The sequence below is a fragment of the Lathyrus oleraceus genome, chromosome 5 (genome assembly GCF_024323335.1).
Source record: "Lathyrus oleraceus cultivar Zhongwan6 chromosome 5, CAAS_Psat_ZW6_1.0, whole genome shotgun sequence".
NCBI lineage: Eukaryota > Viridiplantae > Streptophyta > Magnoliopsida > Fabales > Fabaceae > Lathyrus > Lathyrus oleraceus.
In genome coordinates, this window is record NC_066583.1 from 126,085,524 (window position 1) to 126,101,303 (window position 15,780).

The 15,780-nt window shown below is 35.9% G+C and overlaps 1 protein-coding gene across 2 annotated transcripts; it reads right to left on the reverse strand.

Moving 5' to 3' along the window:
* Positions 1 to 349: 349 nt before the first annotated feature.
* LOC127088258 (uncharacterized) lies at positions 350 to 15,173 on the reverse strand. 2 transcript variants are annotated; one of them, XM_051029174.1, is made up of 7 exons: positions 14,851 to 15,173; positions 7,815 to 8,830; positions 7,144 to 7,204; positions 6,945 to 7,048; positions 1,267 to 1,357; positions 728 to 775; positions 350 to 549 (listed from the first exon to the last, which is right to left on the reverse strand). In XM_051029174.1, the coding sequence occupies exons 2-7, from the start codon at positions 8,774 to 8,776 to the stop codon at positions 490 to 492; spliced, it is 1,326 nt and encodes a 441-aa protein (XP_050885131.1). In that variant the 5' UTR covers positions 8,777 to 8,830; positions 14,851 to 15,173; the 3' UTR covers positions 350 to 489. The 2 variants fall into 2 exon arrangements, with proteins under 2 accessions (XP_050885131.1, XP_050885130.1); XM_051029173.1 differs by having other exon boundaries at positions 7,815 to 9,087; positions 14,851 to 15,170.
* Between the last annotated feature and the right edge of the window lie 607 nt (positions 15,174 to 15,780).

Sequence of the window (15,780 nt, forward strand, 5' to 3'; positions counted from 1 at the left end):
ACATTAAATGTCTGTCACCCCCTAAAAAAAACACCTTATGCATTTGGCTCTAAAATCAATCAATAAATGCATGTAAAGGGGGTGAGTGAATGTATTCGACTTTGTTTTTTATTTAGCATTATTCTGACAACTGTTTGGAAGTTGTCAGTTTGCCTTTGAAAACAGGTAAATATGATAAAACTTTCATTACTGGTCTTTAATTCTCGAAAATTTGACATCAATTGAGCAAGTAGAAAGCAATGGTTTCCGTCATGATAGACAAAATGACCCCCTAAGCTATCATTTTTTGCACTTGCACCAAAATTGAAGCTATAACCTAATAAATGGGGGTAAAATCTACTACGCCAGATGAAAAAATATTGTCCCATATCTTGTCACACTGTTAATACAAAATGCCACTCGGTGACATGGAACACATACAATTTGGGTTTGTATGACATGATTTTTCAATATACAACAAAATCCAGATTTCTCACCACTAAGGATTCTTCAATCACCTTTATTTGTGCAATCTAATTTTCTCTTTTTAGCAGCAAGTCGCGGTCTCAGCTGTACAGCAAGTAGGGAAACACAAGTAGGAAAGGGGATCAAATTAAAAGATATATCATGATTATTGTAAAATATGTTTCAAGCTTTCACAGCATACAATCAGAAGTACAGACTAAGAAATACTCACCACAGATTATTTTGACTAGTAACTAGTAAGAATTATGCAGTTTAAACATACCATTTCTATATACTTCAGTTGCTTTTGAATTTCATCTGTCTCCACCTCCTGCAGGACAAAGTAACATATTGTTCAAAGCTATATCAAATTACACCGGAACGGAAAAGGACAAACGCGCTTGAATTGTAGAAACCCAGCTGGTAGATGGAATTGAAAGATAATAGAGAATAGATTACTGTCTAAAATTAAATAGTATCAAAAATGAATTTTTGTTGCACATACAGTTAGGGGGAAGCTATTTATATACTAATTCTGACTAACAAGTGCCAGTTACAAATGATGTAACTGACTGGAGGCATTATACTCTAAAATCCCCCTGCAAGGCTGCAAGTTTAACTGGGTGGCTGCATGAGTTGTACATGGTGAGCTTGTCTCTAAAGCCTTCAAATTTGATTGGGCACAAGCATAACTACAAGCTGCTTTCGAATGACCTTTTTCACAATTGTTGTCCTACTTTAACGCATCATCAATTCTTATACAATTTCCTTCAACTCTTAACTCTAAATCTATCAGAAAGCCTAGAGTTAAATATATTTCACCTGAGGTACAGAACAATCAGCGTGATATGGATCCCAATGAATAGCACAGAAGCACTCCCAGCCATTGGTTTGAACTTCAAATAGTGGAGCCCTGGCAAACAAAACAAAAATTAGATTACGGTGTTAAGAGCACAATCAACTAGAGATTCATTAGCACCCCTCACTCATCTTTCTCTTTTATATATGAATCGTCTTCATTGAGAAAGCAGAAAAATAAAAATAAAAAAAATTTAAAAGAAAAGGATAATAAAAAGTTATCTGATTATAAGGAAAGGTGCAATAAAAACACGGGTAATGCTAACTTGTGCCCCAAGGGCACAAGTTAAGAGATAAATATGGTAAACTTTTATTGGAAATTGTGTGTTGAATTTAATACATGTTTATAATTAATGATTTTATTGTTTTTTTAAATACAAATTTTCTATTTTTAGATCTTTTAACATGTGCCTCAAGGATACAAGTTAACATTATCCTAAAAACATTTCAATAAGGATTATGGGGGAAAAATGTGCTACACAAGGGGGGATGGAGTTTAAATGGAGACAGTAGTAAAAAAATGTCACATTAGTTAATATATTGTTGTAAATAGTGCATATTTGTAATTATTAATAATAATTGTATTCAGCATATTAACCAGACTCATTAGTGCATGTACTTTATTCATAACTCTGAAATATATCCGATACATTTTCTACATGTATGAGACTTGCTTTTGCATACTTGTAGCTCTTTGCCTTAAATGTTTCAACTATACAAGCTCGCATGTAGCATGAGCCATACATAACTCAGATAATCAACTTTTGTACTTGACCGGACAACAACAGTCTGGTTTTTGCTCATCCAAGAAATCAAATTTCCACCCACAAAAAATACAATAACTAGAAGTAGACCACCTATCACAAGCATCTCGTGCCCAATCAGCATATGAATACCCATCAATATTTGAGTGGCCTTTATTTGTGAAAACAAGTCCTTTTTTTGGTGCACTTTTGATGTTCTTAAGAATTCGAACAACTGCATTTCAATGACTAACGAATGGAGAGTTAAGGAATTGACTTACGACACTAACTAGAAAGATATGTTTGATCTTGTCAGAGTGAGATAAATCAAATTTTCCACTAGTCTCCAGTATCTACCTGGATCAGAATAAGGCTCCCCCGATCAGGAAGGAGCTTCACATTAGAATTCATAGGAGTATTGACTGATTTACAATCTATAAGACACGTCTCCTCCAAAATATCAATGGCATACTTCCTCTAAAAAATAGCAATACCGAACTCTCAGAATGTGTGGGTTGGCCTAACTCATCCCTACAAAACCGGCTTGTAAGGTGAGGATTGCACCCACTTATAAACACAACACAAGTCATATCTCTATGCAATGTGGGACTAAATCCACCCCTTCAAAGCTATCACAATGAAGGTGTTATGGGCTACAATGAGGCAAGCCAAAGTGCCGCAATTAAAACGACTAGGGACGGACCGCAATTAAGGCGGAAAGTCCAACACACCCCCTAACGATTGGGCCTCAATGAGCCCGAAAGTGTAGACGATGCGGGAAGCCCAACAATGGATCTAGGATAGACTCTGATACCATCTCAGAATGTGTGGGTTGGCCTAACTCATTCGTACAAAACCGATTTGTAAGGTGAGGATTGCGCCACTTATAAACACAACACATGCCATATCTCTAAGCAATGTGGGACCAAATCCACCCCTTTAAAGCTAACACAATGAAGATGTTGGGTTGCAATGAGACAAGCCAAAGTGCTACAATTAAGTCGACTAGGAACAGACCGCAATTAAGGCGGAAAGTCCAACACTCCCTCACGCATGGGCCTCATTGAGCCCGAAGCGTGGACGATGCGGGAAGCCCAACAATGGATCTAGTATAGGCTCTGATACCATCTCAGAATGTGTGGGTTGGCCTAACTCATCCCTACAAAAATGGCTTGTAAGGTGAGGATTGCCCCCACTTATAAACACAACACATGTCATATCTCTAAGCAATGTGGGACTAAATCAACATCTTGAAAGCTAACACAATGAAGGTGTTAGGGACTGCAATGAGGCAAGTCAAAGTGCCGCAATTAAGGCGACTAGGGACGGACCACAATTAAGGCGTTAAGTCCAACACGGACTTTGATTGAGTAACCTCAATCCAAGAAAGTAACGTAGAGGACTCAAGTCATTCGTCTGAAAGTTTTGAAATAGGTGTTGTTTTAAGGTAGAAGACTCGTTTCAAATCATTTTTTTTAATTCATCTTTACCAATATCACAAAATTTTGAGACTTGCACTTCAGCACCAACAACAAATGGCCATGATTTACCTACTGAAACTACTCATGCTATGAGTGAGGAACTTTTTTAATATGAGCCTACATTTTCTCATGAAAACACGAATGAGAATAGTAAAGTTGATGATAATGATGAACTAATAGAAATGCCACATAATGATGAAACATTGTAGAAAAAAAGATTTGAAGCGAAAAATAAGATTTGTCAAGGAAAGGTCTTTGTGAGAAAAAATCACTAGAAGAGTGATAGTCCACATCCCAACACTACCATGAATCTGAACCAGGAAATGATCAGCCTCCTAAAAAAAAAGGTAAATCTATCTTAATGTCTAATAGTTGTATCGTTTATCCAAATATTGATGAACCAATGGCTATTAGAAAATTTGCCAGGTCCTGCAATAAACATCCATTGTCCTATTTTATTTCTTACTCAAATTTTGTCTACATCATTCTCTACTTTTACCTCATAATTTTCTAGTGTTGAAATTCTAAAAAGTATACAGGATGCTCTAGAAGTTACGAAGTGGAGGGAAGTTGTATTCGAGAAGATAAGAGCACTTGAAAAGAACAAGACTTGGAGTGTTATGATACAACCAAATGATAAGAAGACTGCGAGATGCAAATGGGTATTTACCGTGAAATACAATTCAAATGGGTCAATTGAAATAAATAAAATCAGGTTAGTTGCTAAAGGTTTCACTCAAACCTATGATATAGATTACTCTGACACATTTGCTGCAATTGCAAAGTTAAACACTATAAGAATTATTTTATCCCTTGCTGCCAACTTAGACGGGCCTCTACATCAGTTGGATGTTAAAACTTAAAACTATGTTTTTCAATGGTGATTTGGATGAAGAAGTATATATATGGATAGACCTCTTGATTTTGAAAATAGTTTTAGATATGCAAATTGGAAAAGTTCTTATATGGGCTGAAACAGTCCCCTGGAGTTTGGTTTGAAAAATTCACCTAGTCATTGAAAAATAGGGTTACATTCAAGGTCAAACTGATCACACATTGTTCACAAAGTTTTTCCACAATAGAAAATTTGTTGCACTAATAGTATATGTCGATGATATTGTTCTTATCGAAGATGATATAAATGAGATGCCTAGAAAAAGAGAAACGAGTCGCCAACTTTGAAATCAAGGACTTAGTATCTGAAATACTTTCTTGGTATGGAGGTTGCATGACTAAAAGTGAATCTTCGTGAGACAGCTTGCAAAATCCTGAGGTATCTGAAAGTTAATCCAATAAAGGGTTTATTTTTTAAGAAGACTAGTGAAAAGAATGTCTCTATATTCACGGATGTTGATTGGACAAAATCAATAACAGATCGAAGATCTACCTATTGATATTGTACCTATGTTTGGGTAATTTTGTAATTTAGAGAAGCAAGAAACAAAGAGTGGTAGCAAGAAGAAGTGCAAAGACCAAATTTAGAGCTATGGTTCAAGGTATACTCTGACAATAAAGATTGAACTTCCGTTGAAATTATACTCTGACAATAAGGTAGCCATCTACAAAACTCATAATCCAGTTCATGATAGGACCAAACACATTGAGATAGACCGACACTTCATAAAAGAAAAATTTAGATGTCGGTCTCATGTGTCTACCATTTGTAACTTCAAGTCAACAAACTGCAGACATCCTCACCAAAAGTTTGGCAAGACCTGCATTTGAGTATTTTGTAGGAAACTTTAGCATGATAAATATATATACACCAACCAGAAGGATGTTGGAGTAACCGTATAATTTCCCTATCTATTTATGTTCTATACTTTTGTATTATAATAATACTCTCTTAGAATTTTCTTCTTTTAGAATATTCTCCTAGAATATTCCTTTTTTATATGAATTTGTAATCTTCCTTATTCCTTTTTATATGAAGAATAAAATTTAACATTATTCCTTTTTTTCTAATAGAATACAAAATGATCTGGTTCAAACACTCAAATTCTCACTCAAGACTTCACAATTTTTAGAGTTGATAGGTCAACCTTAGTCAGTTAGTTGGTTAGTAGATTAATTAGGAAGTTAGTTAGGGAAAATAATGCATGTAGCATATAAATACGAAAGGGGATTGAGAATGAGGAGTACTTATTCATTTGAGATAGACTTGGGGCTTTTGGCCATTAAGAGGTGCAGCCAGACCAGGGAACCAGGGACTTTTGGCCATCAAGAGGTGCAGCCAGACCAGGGAACTCTCATATTCTTTACAATAAAAGTACCAAAAGTGGTACCAAAGCACTTTCCATATATAGACGGAAAAAGTTTTTATATGTGTGAAACATACGTCACCTTACAAATCAATTTTTGTAGTAGAATTGAGTTAGAACTAACCCATTTTCTAAGATTTTCTAACAAAGATACCAATTTCGGTCATAATGTTGACATGTTCTGTACAAAAAATTTATAGTTTTCAGTAACCATCAATTTTGTTGTTAGAATAACAGGAGATAACCCAAATCCTGCTCTTAACCCGAAGTCTTAACAGCCCTAATCATCAGCATTCAGCCATTACCCAACAGAGTAGGCCTCCGATCCAACCCTTCAACTAAAGGGTAGGAATTATTGATCATCAAGAAATACTGTTATTTGGGTTTTGTGTAACTGCTACATGATATCTCAAGAATGTGTTGTTAAGCTTAACTCAGCCCTACAAAACCGGCTTGTAAGGTGAGGATTGTCCCCACTTATAAACACAACACAGACCATATCTCTAAGAAATGTGGGACTAAGCTCACCCCTTTAAAGTCAACACAATGAATGTGTTAGGGGCTGCAATGAAGGCAAACCAAATGCCGCAATTAAGGCGACTAGGGATGGACCGCAATTAAGACGACTAGGGGTGGGCCGCAATTAAGGCGGAAATTCCAACACACCCTCTCACGCTTGGGCCTCAATGAGCCCAAAGCGTGGACGATGCGGGAAGCCCGACAATGGATTTAGGATAGGCTCTGATACCATCTCAAGAATGTGTGGTTAGGCCTAATTCAACCCTACAAAACCGGTTTGTAAGTGAGGATTGCCCCCACTTATAAATACAACACATGTCATATCTCTAAGCAATGTGTGACTAAATTCACCCCTTTAAAGTCAACGCAATGAAGGTGTTAGGGGGTGCAATGAAGGCAAACCAAATGCCGCAATTAAGGCGACTAGGAGTGAACCGCAATTAAGGCGGAAATTCCAACATGAGACATCATTGCCTACTGAACCCTTGAGAAATAAACCTGAGTGAAGTTTGAATTCAACCATTTTGCAAATTTTCACTGTTCTTGTTTAATAAACAAAGAAGTTTTGAATAGGAAGATCATTCTAGAGAAGAAGTTACAAGATCAATCAAGAGCAAGAACAAAGTTATGTGACTTACCTGCGCCATTTTCCACATATTGTTTCGCTAGTTTTATCTATAACTTCCTGGCATTGAAGCCAATTGCCAATGGTGACTCTAATTGGATTTCTCATTTTTTCTTCCTGCAGAATAGAAAACTTTGTTTGCTTCACTCTGAGGATCAAATGAAAAAGCAGTCTAAATCATAAAAAAAAAAGAAAATAACCACAGCCTTTACCTGCGTTCTATAAAACTCTGAAGGATTAATTTCCAATGGTTCTGGAAAGTCGTCTTCATCACTGACAGAAAAACAAAATGATAATCACTGGGTTTTAGAATCTATTTATTTCCTTTCCTGTCAAGGCTGACCTATTTGTGTCTTAGAATTATTAGCAAACTACATTATCATATTCTTAAATTTTAAGAAGCTTGCGATAATACATTCATGAATTCATTGCCCAAGGTCACCCAAAGTAAATACATTGTATATCAACATTAGCATTAAATCATCCACATATGTTAACTTTTGTTGCCCCATGTAGCCTTCTAGAGGGAAAATTAGAGCAGTGTGTAGATTAAGTGAATAACAATTATTAAAAAAAGAAAATGATGACATGCTAATATGGTATTAAAAAAGATAATAATAATGCATTCTTGAAGCCAAGTGAATTGTTTTCAAAAAGGAAAACAAAATAGAAATTGAGCATTGATAAAAAAAACAGTTTTTTGTATGTTAATCTCTGCAACTAACATCTGGCAGTATTTGACTCCCCAATGAATAATTTGTTAACATAAAATAAACTTAGTAAAAGCTTATATTTAAAGCCATTTAAGAAAATCCAGTACAATTGATGGGCGTCATACAAATTTTGCTTCGAAACAGTTGTGATTCTTTAAAACGGAAGTTACCTTTTTACAGGGCTTGACCAGTCAGGTACTGCAGCTTGAAAACCTTTACCGACTCGCACACCACTTGTATATCGCTCAGTGTCTCTCAACATCAACAGTATGGGATTCATTTCACCCTTAATGGAGACAGTTCTACATTTCCTCATTTCACTATTGATGCCTGGTGATTTGATAATTGTCTCCTTAAGAATTTTCTGCCTTTTATTAAGACACGGATGACAAAACCACTCATCAATTGGTATTTTTTTCAAACGTGAATTGTAGCAATATGGATGATATGAATCTTCACAATGATCACATAAAAGCATTTTCACTGAACTGTCCAAATGACCACATATTTTGCATGACCTGGAACAGTAGTTATTACCAATGGTAACAGCATCTTCAACGGAAACCACATTATCTCTAAGAGTATCTCCTCTAAGAAGTCCGTGGCTTCTTAAAATATTAACGCAGAACTCTTTTTCTGTTAAATCTTCACTTGCAGCATCCATTCCTATTACACCGGAGGAAGAGCATTCGCCAGAGTTATCCATCTCAGTATCTAAGGAACCTGACACAAGTGCCATATTTGACTTTGAAGAGGAACAACTATCATTTACACTGCCAATACCTAATTTTTTCTGTGTGATATCTTTGGCTGCTTCTGCAAGTAAGACAGAAGGCAGAGTAGGTTCTTTGACCAATTCAATTTGATGCCTAACTACAAAATCAGTTGTTTGATCCTCGCCTGATGATAAATGCAAAGAGGAACTTATGACTGAAGGGATATTGGCAATTGTCACATCAGTTGGCCCAAGCTTGAAAAGAGGGGCAGTTGATCCCTTGCGTAGCTTTTTTCTCCTGTATACAATATTTGGTGCAGTCTTTTCAGTCATTATACTTGCAGTTGATGGTTGACCAGAGCTTCTTACACAGTTTGAGTTGTAAGGATCATCAGCATTCCTTCTATCCTCTTCCATTGGATTAGCTTTTTTACTCCAGTCAATAGAGTACTTGTTGCATTTCAGACAAACCTGCCATGTTTCACCACCAGGTATCCCGTCACATTGAAAATTTTCCCCATCATTATATTCATTACATAGACCAGCTTCAACTGAACTAAGAGAACTTTGTATTAACATTAAAAGAGAATGTTGTATATTTCTACAAAGCTCCAGCGATAAGGAGTTCAGATAATGGTGACATTTTCATGTATCAAATTCAAGATTGTTGAACCACTAGAAGCAAATTTGCCAATTTCATCCAGTCAACAACACACAATAATGGCCACCTGATTTGAAAATAACAAATGAAAGTAGGGAAAATAATAAGAAAGAAGTACAAAAAGGCAAACATATTTGCAATCATAAATAGCTAGAGACCAATATATTTTTCATTAAGCAAAATATATGACTCGAATTTTTAATTTATGGTAAATTTGAAGACTTCAAAATTACAAGATGGAAGCTATCATGAAACAAGCTTAAACCCTCAAAATTGTATTGAATAAGTGTATATTAGAAGATAAGGCTCAACTAACAATCCGTTAGTTGAAATCCTTTAAGTTTAACATCTTATTGTACTCTTATCATACACCTATGAGAATTCTCTCTTATGTAACTAATCCCTAGATTCTAGAAACGAACAAAAAATTAATTAGAACTATGAGAATTCCCACCAAGCTATAAATAGATTAATTTTGTAGTAATTGAATCAAATCATAATTTCGAATATCAAAGTAATACAAAGATTCAGTTAGAGTTTCTCCTATTCTCACCTTGAATCCATGATATTCATAGAATTCTAACCTAGTATCAGAACTTATTGATCGGGTCACGCACCATTTATATCCATGCATTAATCTCCATAGTGTTGGGCGTGAAAGGGGTGTATTTGAAAAACCCCAAATTCTGGCACCCCTCACCTTACAAGTCAGTTTTGTAAGGATAAGTAAGGCCAAATATAAAAACACATCACGCTATTAGTAGAATCTCCCTTTGTTCCTAAGGCCTCTGGCACTGGATCGTTTTTTCCAACGAACAAACACTCCTTCCTTGTAATCTCTCAAAAACTATATTCAGATAACTATTTTCCCTAGTGACAGCCTATGATCAAGGATCACAAGCTTCACTATTTTCTTATCTATCTGTCAATTTCAATCAAGTATCATACAATTGATGATGCTGATGCTGATGATGATAATGATGCAAATCACATTTCTCAAATGTGCGACGCTTTGAACAACAGGATCAAATCCTCCTTGTGTGGCTGTAATCCACAATTTCTTGTGAAATGCTTGCTCGCGTGACTGGGATGTAAAAGCTTGTGGATCCTATGAGGCAAGATCCATGCATATTTTCAATAGCACACAAATGTGAATAAGTGCAAACTCTGATCAGAGCTCTGTCACACTCGCTTGGAAAATTGCAAGAACTTTGTGTCTGAACTTCTTCTCAGGTTAATCAAATAGCTTAATAAAAGGAAAATTCGGATTTGTTTCGCTCGAAAAGGTTCAAACCTTGTTGCTATGTCACGAAGCTCATTTTGGTCCATTTTGCAAGCAAACTATTGTAGCTGTAAATATGAATCTCACGGTATCTTCTACGACATTGAATCCCACAATGGTATTTGTTAAGAATGTGTAATTGGACCTAACTCAACCCTACAAAACCGGTTGGTAGAGTGAGGACTGCCCCCACTTATAAACACATGTTCAGGCCATATATTGTCCGATGTGGGACTCTTAACACACCCCCTCACGCCCAGGCCTGGACATCTGGAGCGTGGAAATAAATGGTGGGTGGTCCGATAGCGGAAACCATAGTAGGTGGCCCACCGGATCTTAAACGAGGCTCTGATACCATGTTAAGAATGTGTAATTGGACCTAACTCAACCCTACAAAACCGGTTGGTAGAGTGAGGACTGCCCCCATTTATAAACACATGTTCAGGTCATATATTGTCCGATGTGGGACTCTTAACAGTATCCACGCCCAATGATACTTCCTCTCCTAAGGTGAGCTAAACTCAACCTGCACCTCCAAATTCTGATGATTTTGATATGTTGGTCTACAACTCTCGGGGTAAACGTGGTGGATATGGTTGTTGTGGTAACCCTGTTCAATGCCAATTATGCCAAAAAAATATGAACATGGTGCCTCGATTTGCTAACCACTTCAAGCATGGTGCCTCGATCACCTATCACCGCTTCAAGAAAGAGAAGTTGGTTCTAACAGACTATGCTCCTTCAACACCTTTGGAGAAATCATAAGTGTATCTCAAAGCACATCATAGTCCAGAGCTCTGTTACCACAAGCATATTTCGCTCCTATGACATGGCCTTACTCTATTTAGAGCTACTTTGGTCCATAATACCATGTTTTGTTTTCCTCCATGTCCTTGCCTACTAGGATGCCACATGTGATGCTTATGCCATCTCCACACTTACTCTACTCCCATGGCACCTCAAAACAAACCTTAAGCTTTGCCTGCTGTTGAATATTCTCTATTTATTAGCTGAATATTCTCTATTTATTATATTCAACACTTGCCAACTCTAATTTTGGTTGTTTTGAGAGTGGATACCCTGATTCGAGTGATTCTCGTCGTGTCACCTCCAATGGCCTCAACGCTCACCAACATCTCCAATTGAAGGTCGTGACCAGATCTTTATTGGCAATGGCCAAGTCTTTGTCAATTTTCTTTATAAGTTTAACTACTTCCACATCTCCTTTTAGCCTTAAGTTCACCCTCACTCTACACAATCTCCTTCAAGTATCTACTAGCATTTAGTAAGTGACTGACAACTTGTTAAGGATAATATTGTTTTCTTCGAGTTCCATCCTAACACATGTCTTGTGAAATCTCATACTACAAAGGAAATTTTCCTTCTAGCCAAAGCTTGGCAACGATGGCCTTTACATGTTTCCAGACTTAGTTTTAGTTTCACAGGCAACTACTCCTACTATAGCTCCTACTTTCTATTAATTATGTTTCTAGCTGTTTGAATAATTCCGTTTCTCTAAAGGCTTTGTCATCCACGTGTGGATGTCCAAAGGACTAGACTAAACGGTTGCAACATCATTTTTTCTAATGAAGGAGCTCTAGATTTTTGCTCTTGTTGTTTATGCAGGGCATATTAACTCTCATCACACCTTTCCACCCCTATTTAAACCTCACCACTTGAACTCATTTGCAGTGGACTAGTGGGGCCTGCTCCGTACTATCCTCGAATGGTTTTCAATACTATATACTTTTGTAGATGCTTTCACACATTTTACTTAGATATACTTCTTAAAAAGAAAATCAACAGTTATAACCATCTTTGAGCAATTCACAATCAGATATTAACCAATTGTATGAGTCTATAACACAATCATGGTTATAACCATCTTTGAGCAATTCACAATCAGATATTAACCAATTGTATGAGTCTATAACACAATCATGGTTAAGCTTCAATTTCTCTTTAAAATCAAGGCAATCCAAATTGGGTGTGAGTGGAGAGTTTTGTCCCTGTACTCGACTTCTCATGTTTGGAATTCATTGTCGTGTCATTTGCCCCTACACTCACCAACAACAACAACTAAGTTTTATCCTACTAAGTGAAATCGGCTACAATGATCAATTTCTGCCATAATATTCTATTCAGGACCATGCTTCTATCTAAATCGTTAATCTTGAGATCTTTTTTAATAAAAAAATTTATAGCTTTTCTAGGTCTTCCTTTGTCTCTAGTTGTTTGACTCCTCTCCATTTGATCTACTCTCCTTACCACAAAATCTATAGATCTTCTCTCTATATACCTAAACCATTTAAGTCTATTTTCCACCATCTTTTCTACTATAGGTGTTACCCCAATACTCTCTCTAATATTGTCATTTCTAACCTTATATTGTCTAGTCTTACAACAAATTCAACGCAACCTCCTCATTTTTTCTACATTTACTTTATTTCTCGTATTGATTTTTTATCGTCCAACATTTTATCTAGTGCAACATCACAGATCTTACTGCAGTCCGATAAAAAAAATTCCCTTCAACCTAAGTGGTACCTTTATGTCAGTGTTGTCCATGACGGATGGCGGTCCATGGCGGAGAGTCAAAATCCCATCATATTGGATGCTTTGTGGCGCCGTTATAGCAAATTATGGCGAAAAAACCCGTAATATCGGTCAATATTTACCATTGCGGGAACCCAAAAAACCCCACGTATATCCGACATAGCACCGCAATTGCGGATATTTGATAACAATGTTTTGTGTCACATAAAATTCCTTAAGCCCTCCTGCATTTCAGCCACCCAGCTTGAATTCGATGGTTTACATTCCCATCTATTTCTCATCGTTTTATACTACAGACTCAAGATATTTAAACCGTGTTACTTGTGGGATGATATGATCTCCAACTTTCACCTCTAGGTTAGAAACGTCTCTCCTTTTGCAAAACTTACATTCCACGTGCTCCGTCTTGCTTCTGCTTAGGCGAAAGACATGTGTTTCTAAAGCTCGTTTTCAACTTCTCATTTAAATCCTCCTTCGACTCTCCAAGTAGGATTGTATCATCTGCGAAAAGCATGCATCTCGGTGTTAACTTTTGGATGTGTTTCGTGAGTACATTCAAAGTTAAAGTAAAAAGGTACAGGCTTAGAGTTGAACTTTGATGCAAATCTATTGTAATGGGAAAATCGTTTGGCTCTCCCATTATGTTCGTACACTAGTCGATACCCCTTCATATATATTTTAGATAGCTCGAATATATGCAATCCTAACCCCTTTCTTCTCAAAGGTTTTCCACAAAGTCTCTCTAGACACTCTATCGTACGTCTTCTCCAAGTCAATAAAAATTAAGTGCAAGTCTTGTTGGTCCATTATTGCTTCATCACACATCGTAGTAGATAGACTTCTTCCGTGGTCGACCTCCCATATATAAAACCAAATTGATTCTTAGTGACTTGAGTCTATTTTTTAGTCTCCATTCAATCACTTTTTTCCATAACTTCATGGTATGACTCATAAGTTTAATCCCCCTATAATTTTCACAATTTTGTATATACTCCTTATTTTTATAGATTGGTTGGAACTAAAGTGTTTCTTCTTCATTCATTTGACATTTGTTTTGACCTCATAATTTCTTTAAACAGTTTAGTGAGTCACTCAATGCATCTATATCTAAGAATTTTTCAAACTTCAATCGCTAAGTTGTTTGGTCCAACCGCCTTATTGTTAATCATTCTATCCAATGCTTCTTTTGCCTCTTGTGTTTGAATCATATGGGAGTAATTATTGTACTCCCTCCATACACCTAATGCACACTATCTCTCTCATATAACTAATTCCTAACTGGTTTATAAATAGTTCAATTCTATTGTAACTAAATCAAACTTTCAGAATACCACAGTAATGCAAAGATTTAGCTAGAGTTCTCTCTGTTCTCTCATTGAATCCATAAGATTCATAGAATTCTACTAAAAGTGTATATCTGAAAAATCAACTATATAGGTTATGCGCTTATCATATTGGCATGCAAGGAATCTGAAAAGTTTCAATACAAATCATAAAAATCACAACACTAGTTTGCTTTGTTTGCGAATTCAAATTACAAACTAAATCATAACAGAAAGATTCTCAATCAACTATAAGTTTTTCCATAAACGCAAAATCATAAATTAATGTAAATTTACACATAAGCAAACGAAATCCAAACTCCATAGATAATGTTGCATAATGAAAAGTGAATTTCTACAAAATCTTTTCTCTAATTCATTACTAGTAAGGAGATATGGATAATCATAACCTAAATTGGATCCTTTCTTCAATATTCAATAACAAACTAGATATGTTCCTAATCATAACTCTAACCTAACACGCAATTTTCAAAAGCTTGAAGTAATGAACACCATCCCCCTAGGGTTTGAAACAGAAGCAGTAACCGAATTCAAATAATTTTGTTTCTTGATGAAACAACAACAACAACTTAGAACAAGTAATCAGCAAAAGAAAACAAGAAAGCGATTGTAAAGTTTGTTAAAGAGGATCAAGCGATAGGTACTGTACCGATGAGATCAGAAAAACGGGAACAGAATGGGCGGAGAAGGGCGGAGGCAATAGGGAGGTCGACGGAGGAGATGAACAATGTGCAGGGTGTAGAGATTCCGGCTTCGTAACCAAACGTCACACAGAGAACAAGTACAATAGGGGGCAAAAAAATATCACACAAAGGGTTGGGGTTCGATATAAAGCCAAAATTACTAGCCTTTAGTGGAAGGGGCTTTTAGATTTAAGACTAATTTCATCTCATATCTCTCTATTAGTAACAAAGGTTTTTTATTTGTGTTCTCAAAAGTTCTTCTAAATATCAAATTTGATTGTCATAAGACACTTCCTTTTTCCTTGTGGTTTTCAAAAGTCACAACCTCTAAAACCACATAATGTTTTTCAAATTCTTTTAAAATCTTAAGTTTTTTAATATCAAAATCACTTTTAAAATAATTTTAAAAATTGTAAGTGATCAAATTATAAGTAAGAGGTGAATTTTTATTTTCTCTTCTTTTTTAGTTTGATTTTTTTTCTTTGTATTGCATCTGTCGGAATGAAAACTCAATGCAAATATGTTTTCTTTTTAAAAGTTAATATTTTAGCCTTGTTTGTTTTTTTTCGTTGTTTTGATTATGAAATGAGATATTTAAAATGCTAGTCATATTAAGCGACACATAATTATAATGATTGTCTTTGCTCTCGAACTCGAAGAGCGATTGGCCAAATATATACTTGAAATATGTTAATGCTTTCAAGATCAAATCGGGTGTGTAAACTCGTGTGATAGACACAATTATAAAAAGAGTATGTCGTAAAGTCATATTTATGAGTCTAATATGATAGGTTATTACCGCCTAAATATGAAAATTCTATATCATTTCTAAAATTATTGTTGATAGGCTAGATATTTATTAGCTAACTTTTGTTTTTAAATAAAGGAGTCCATCA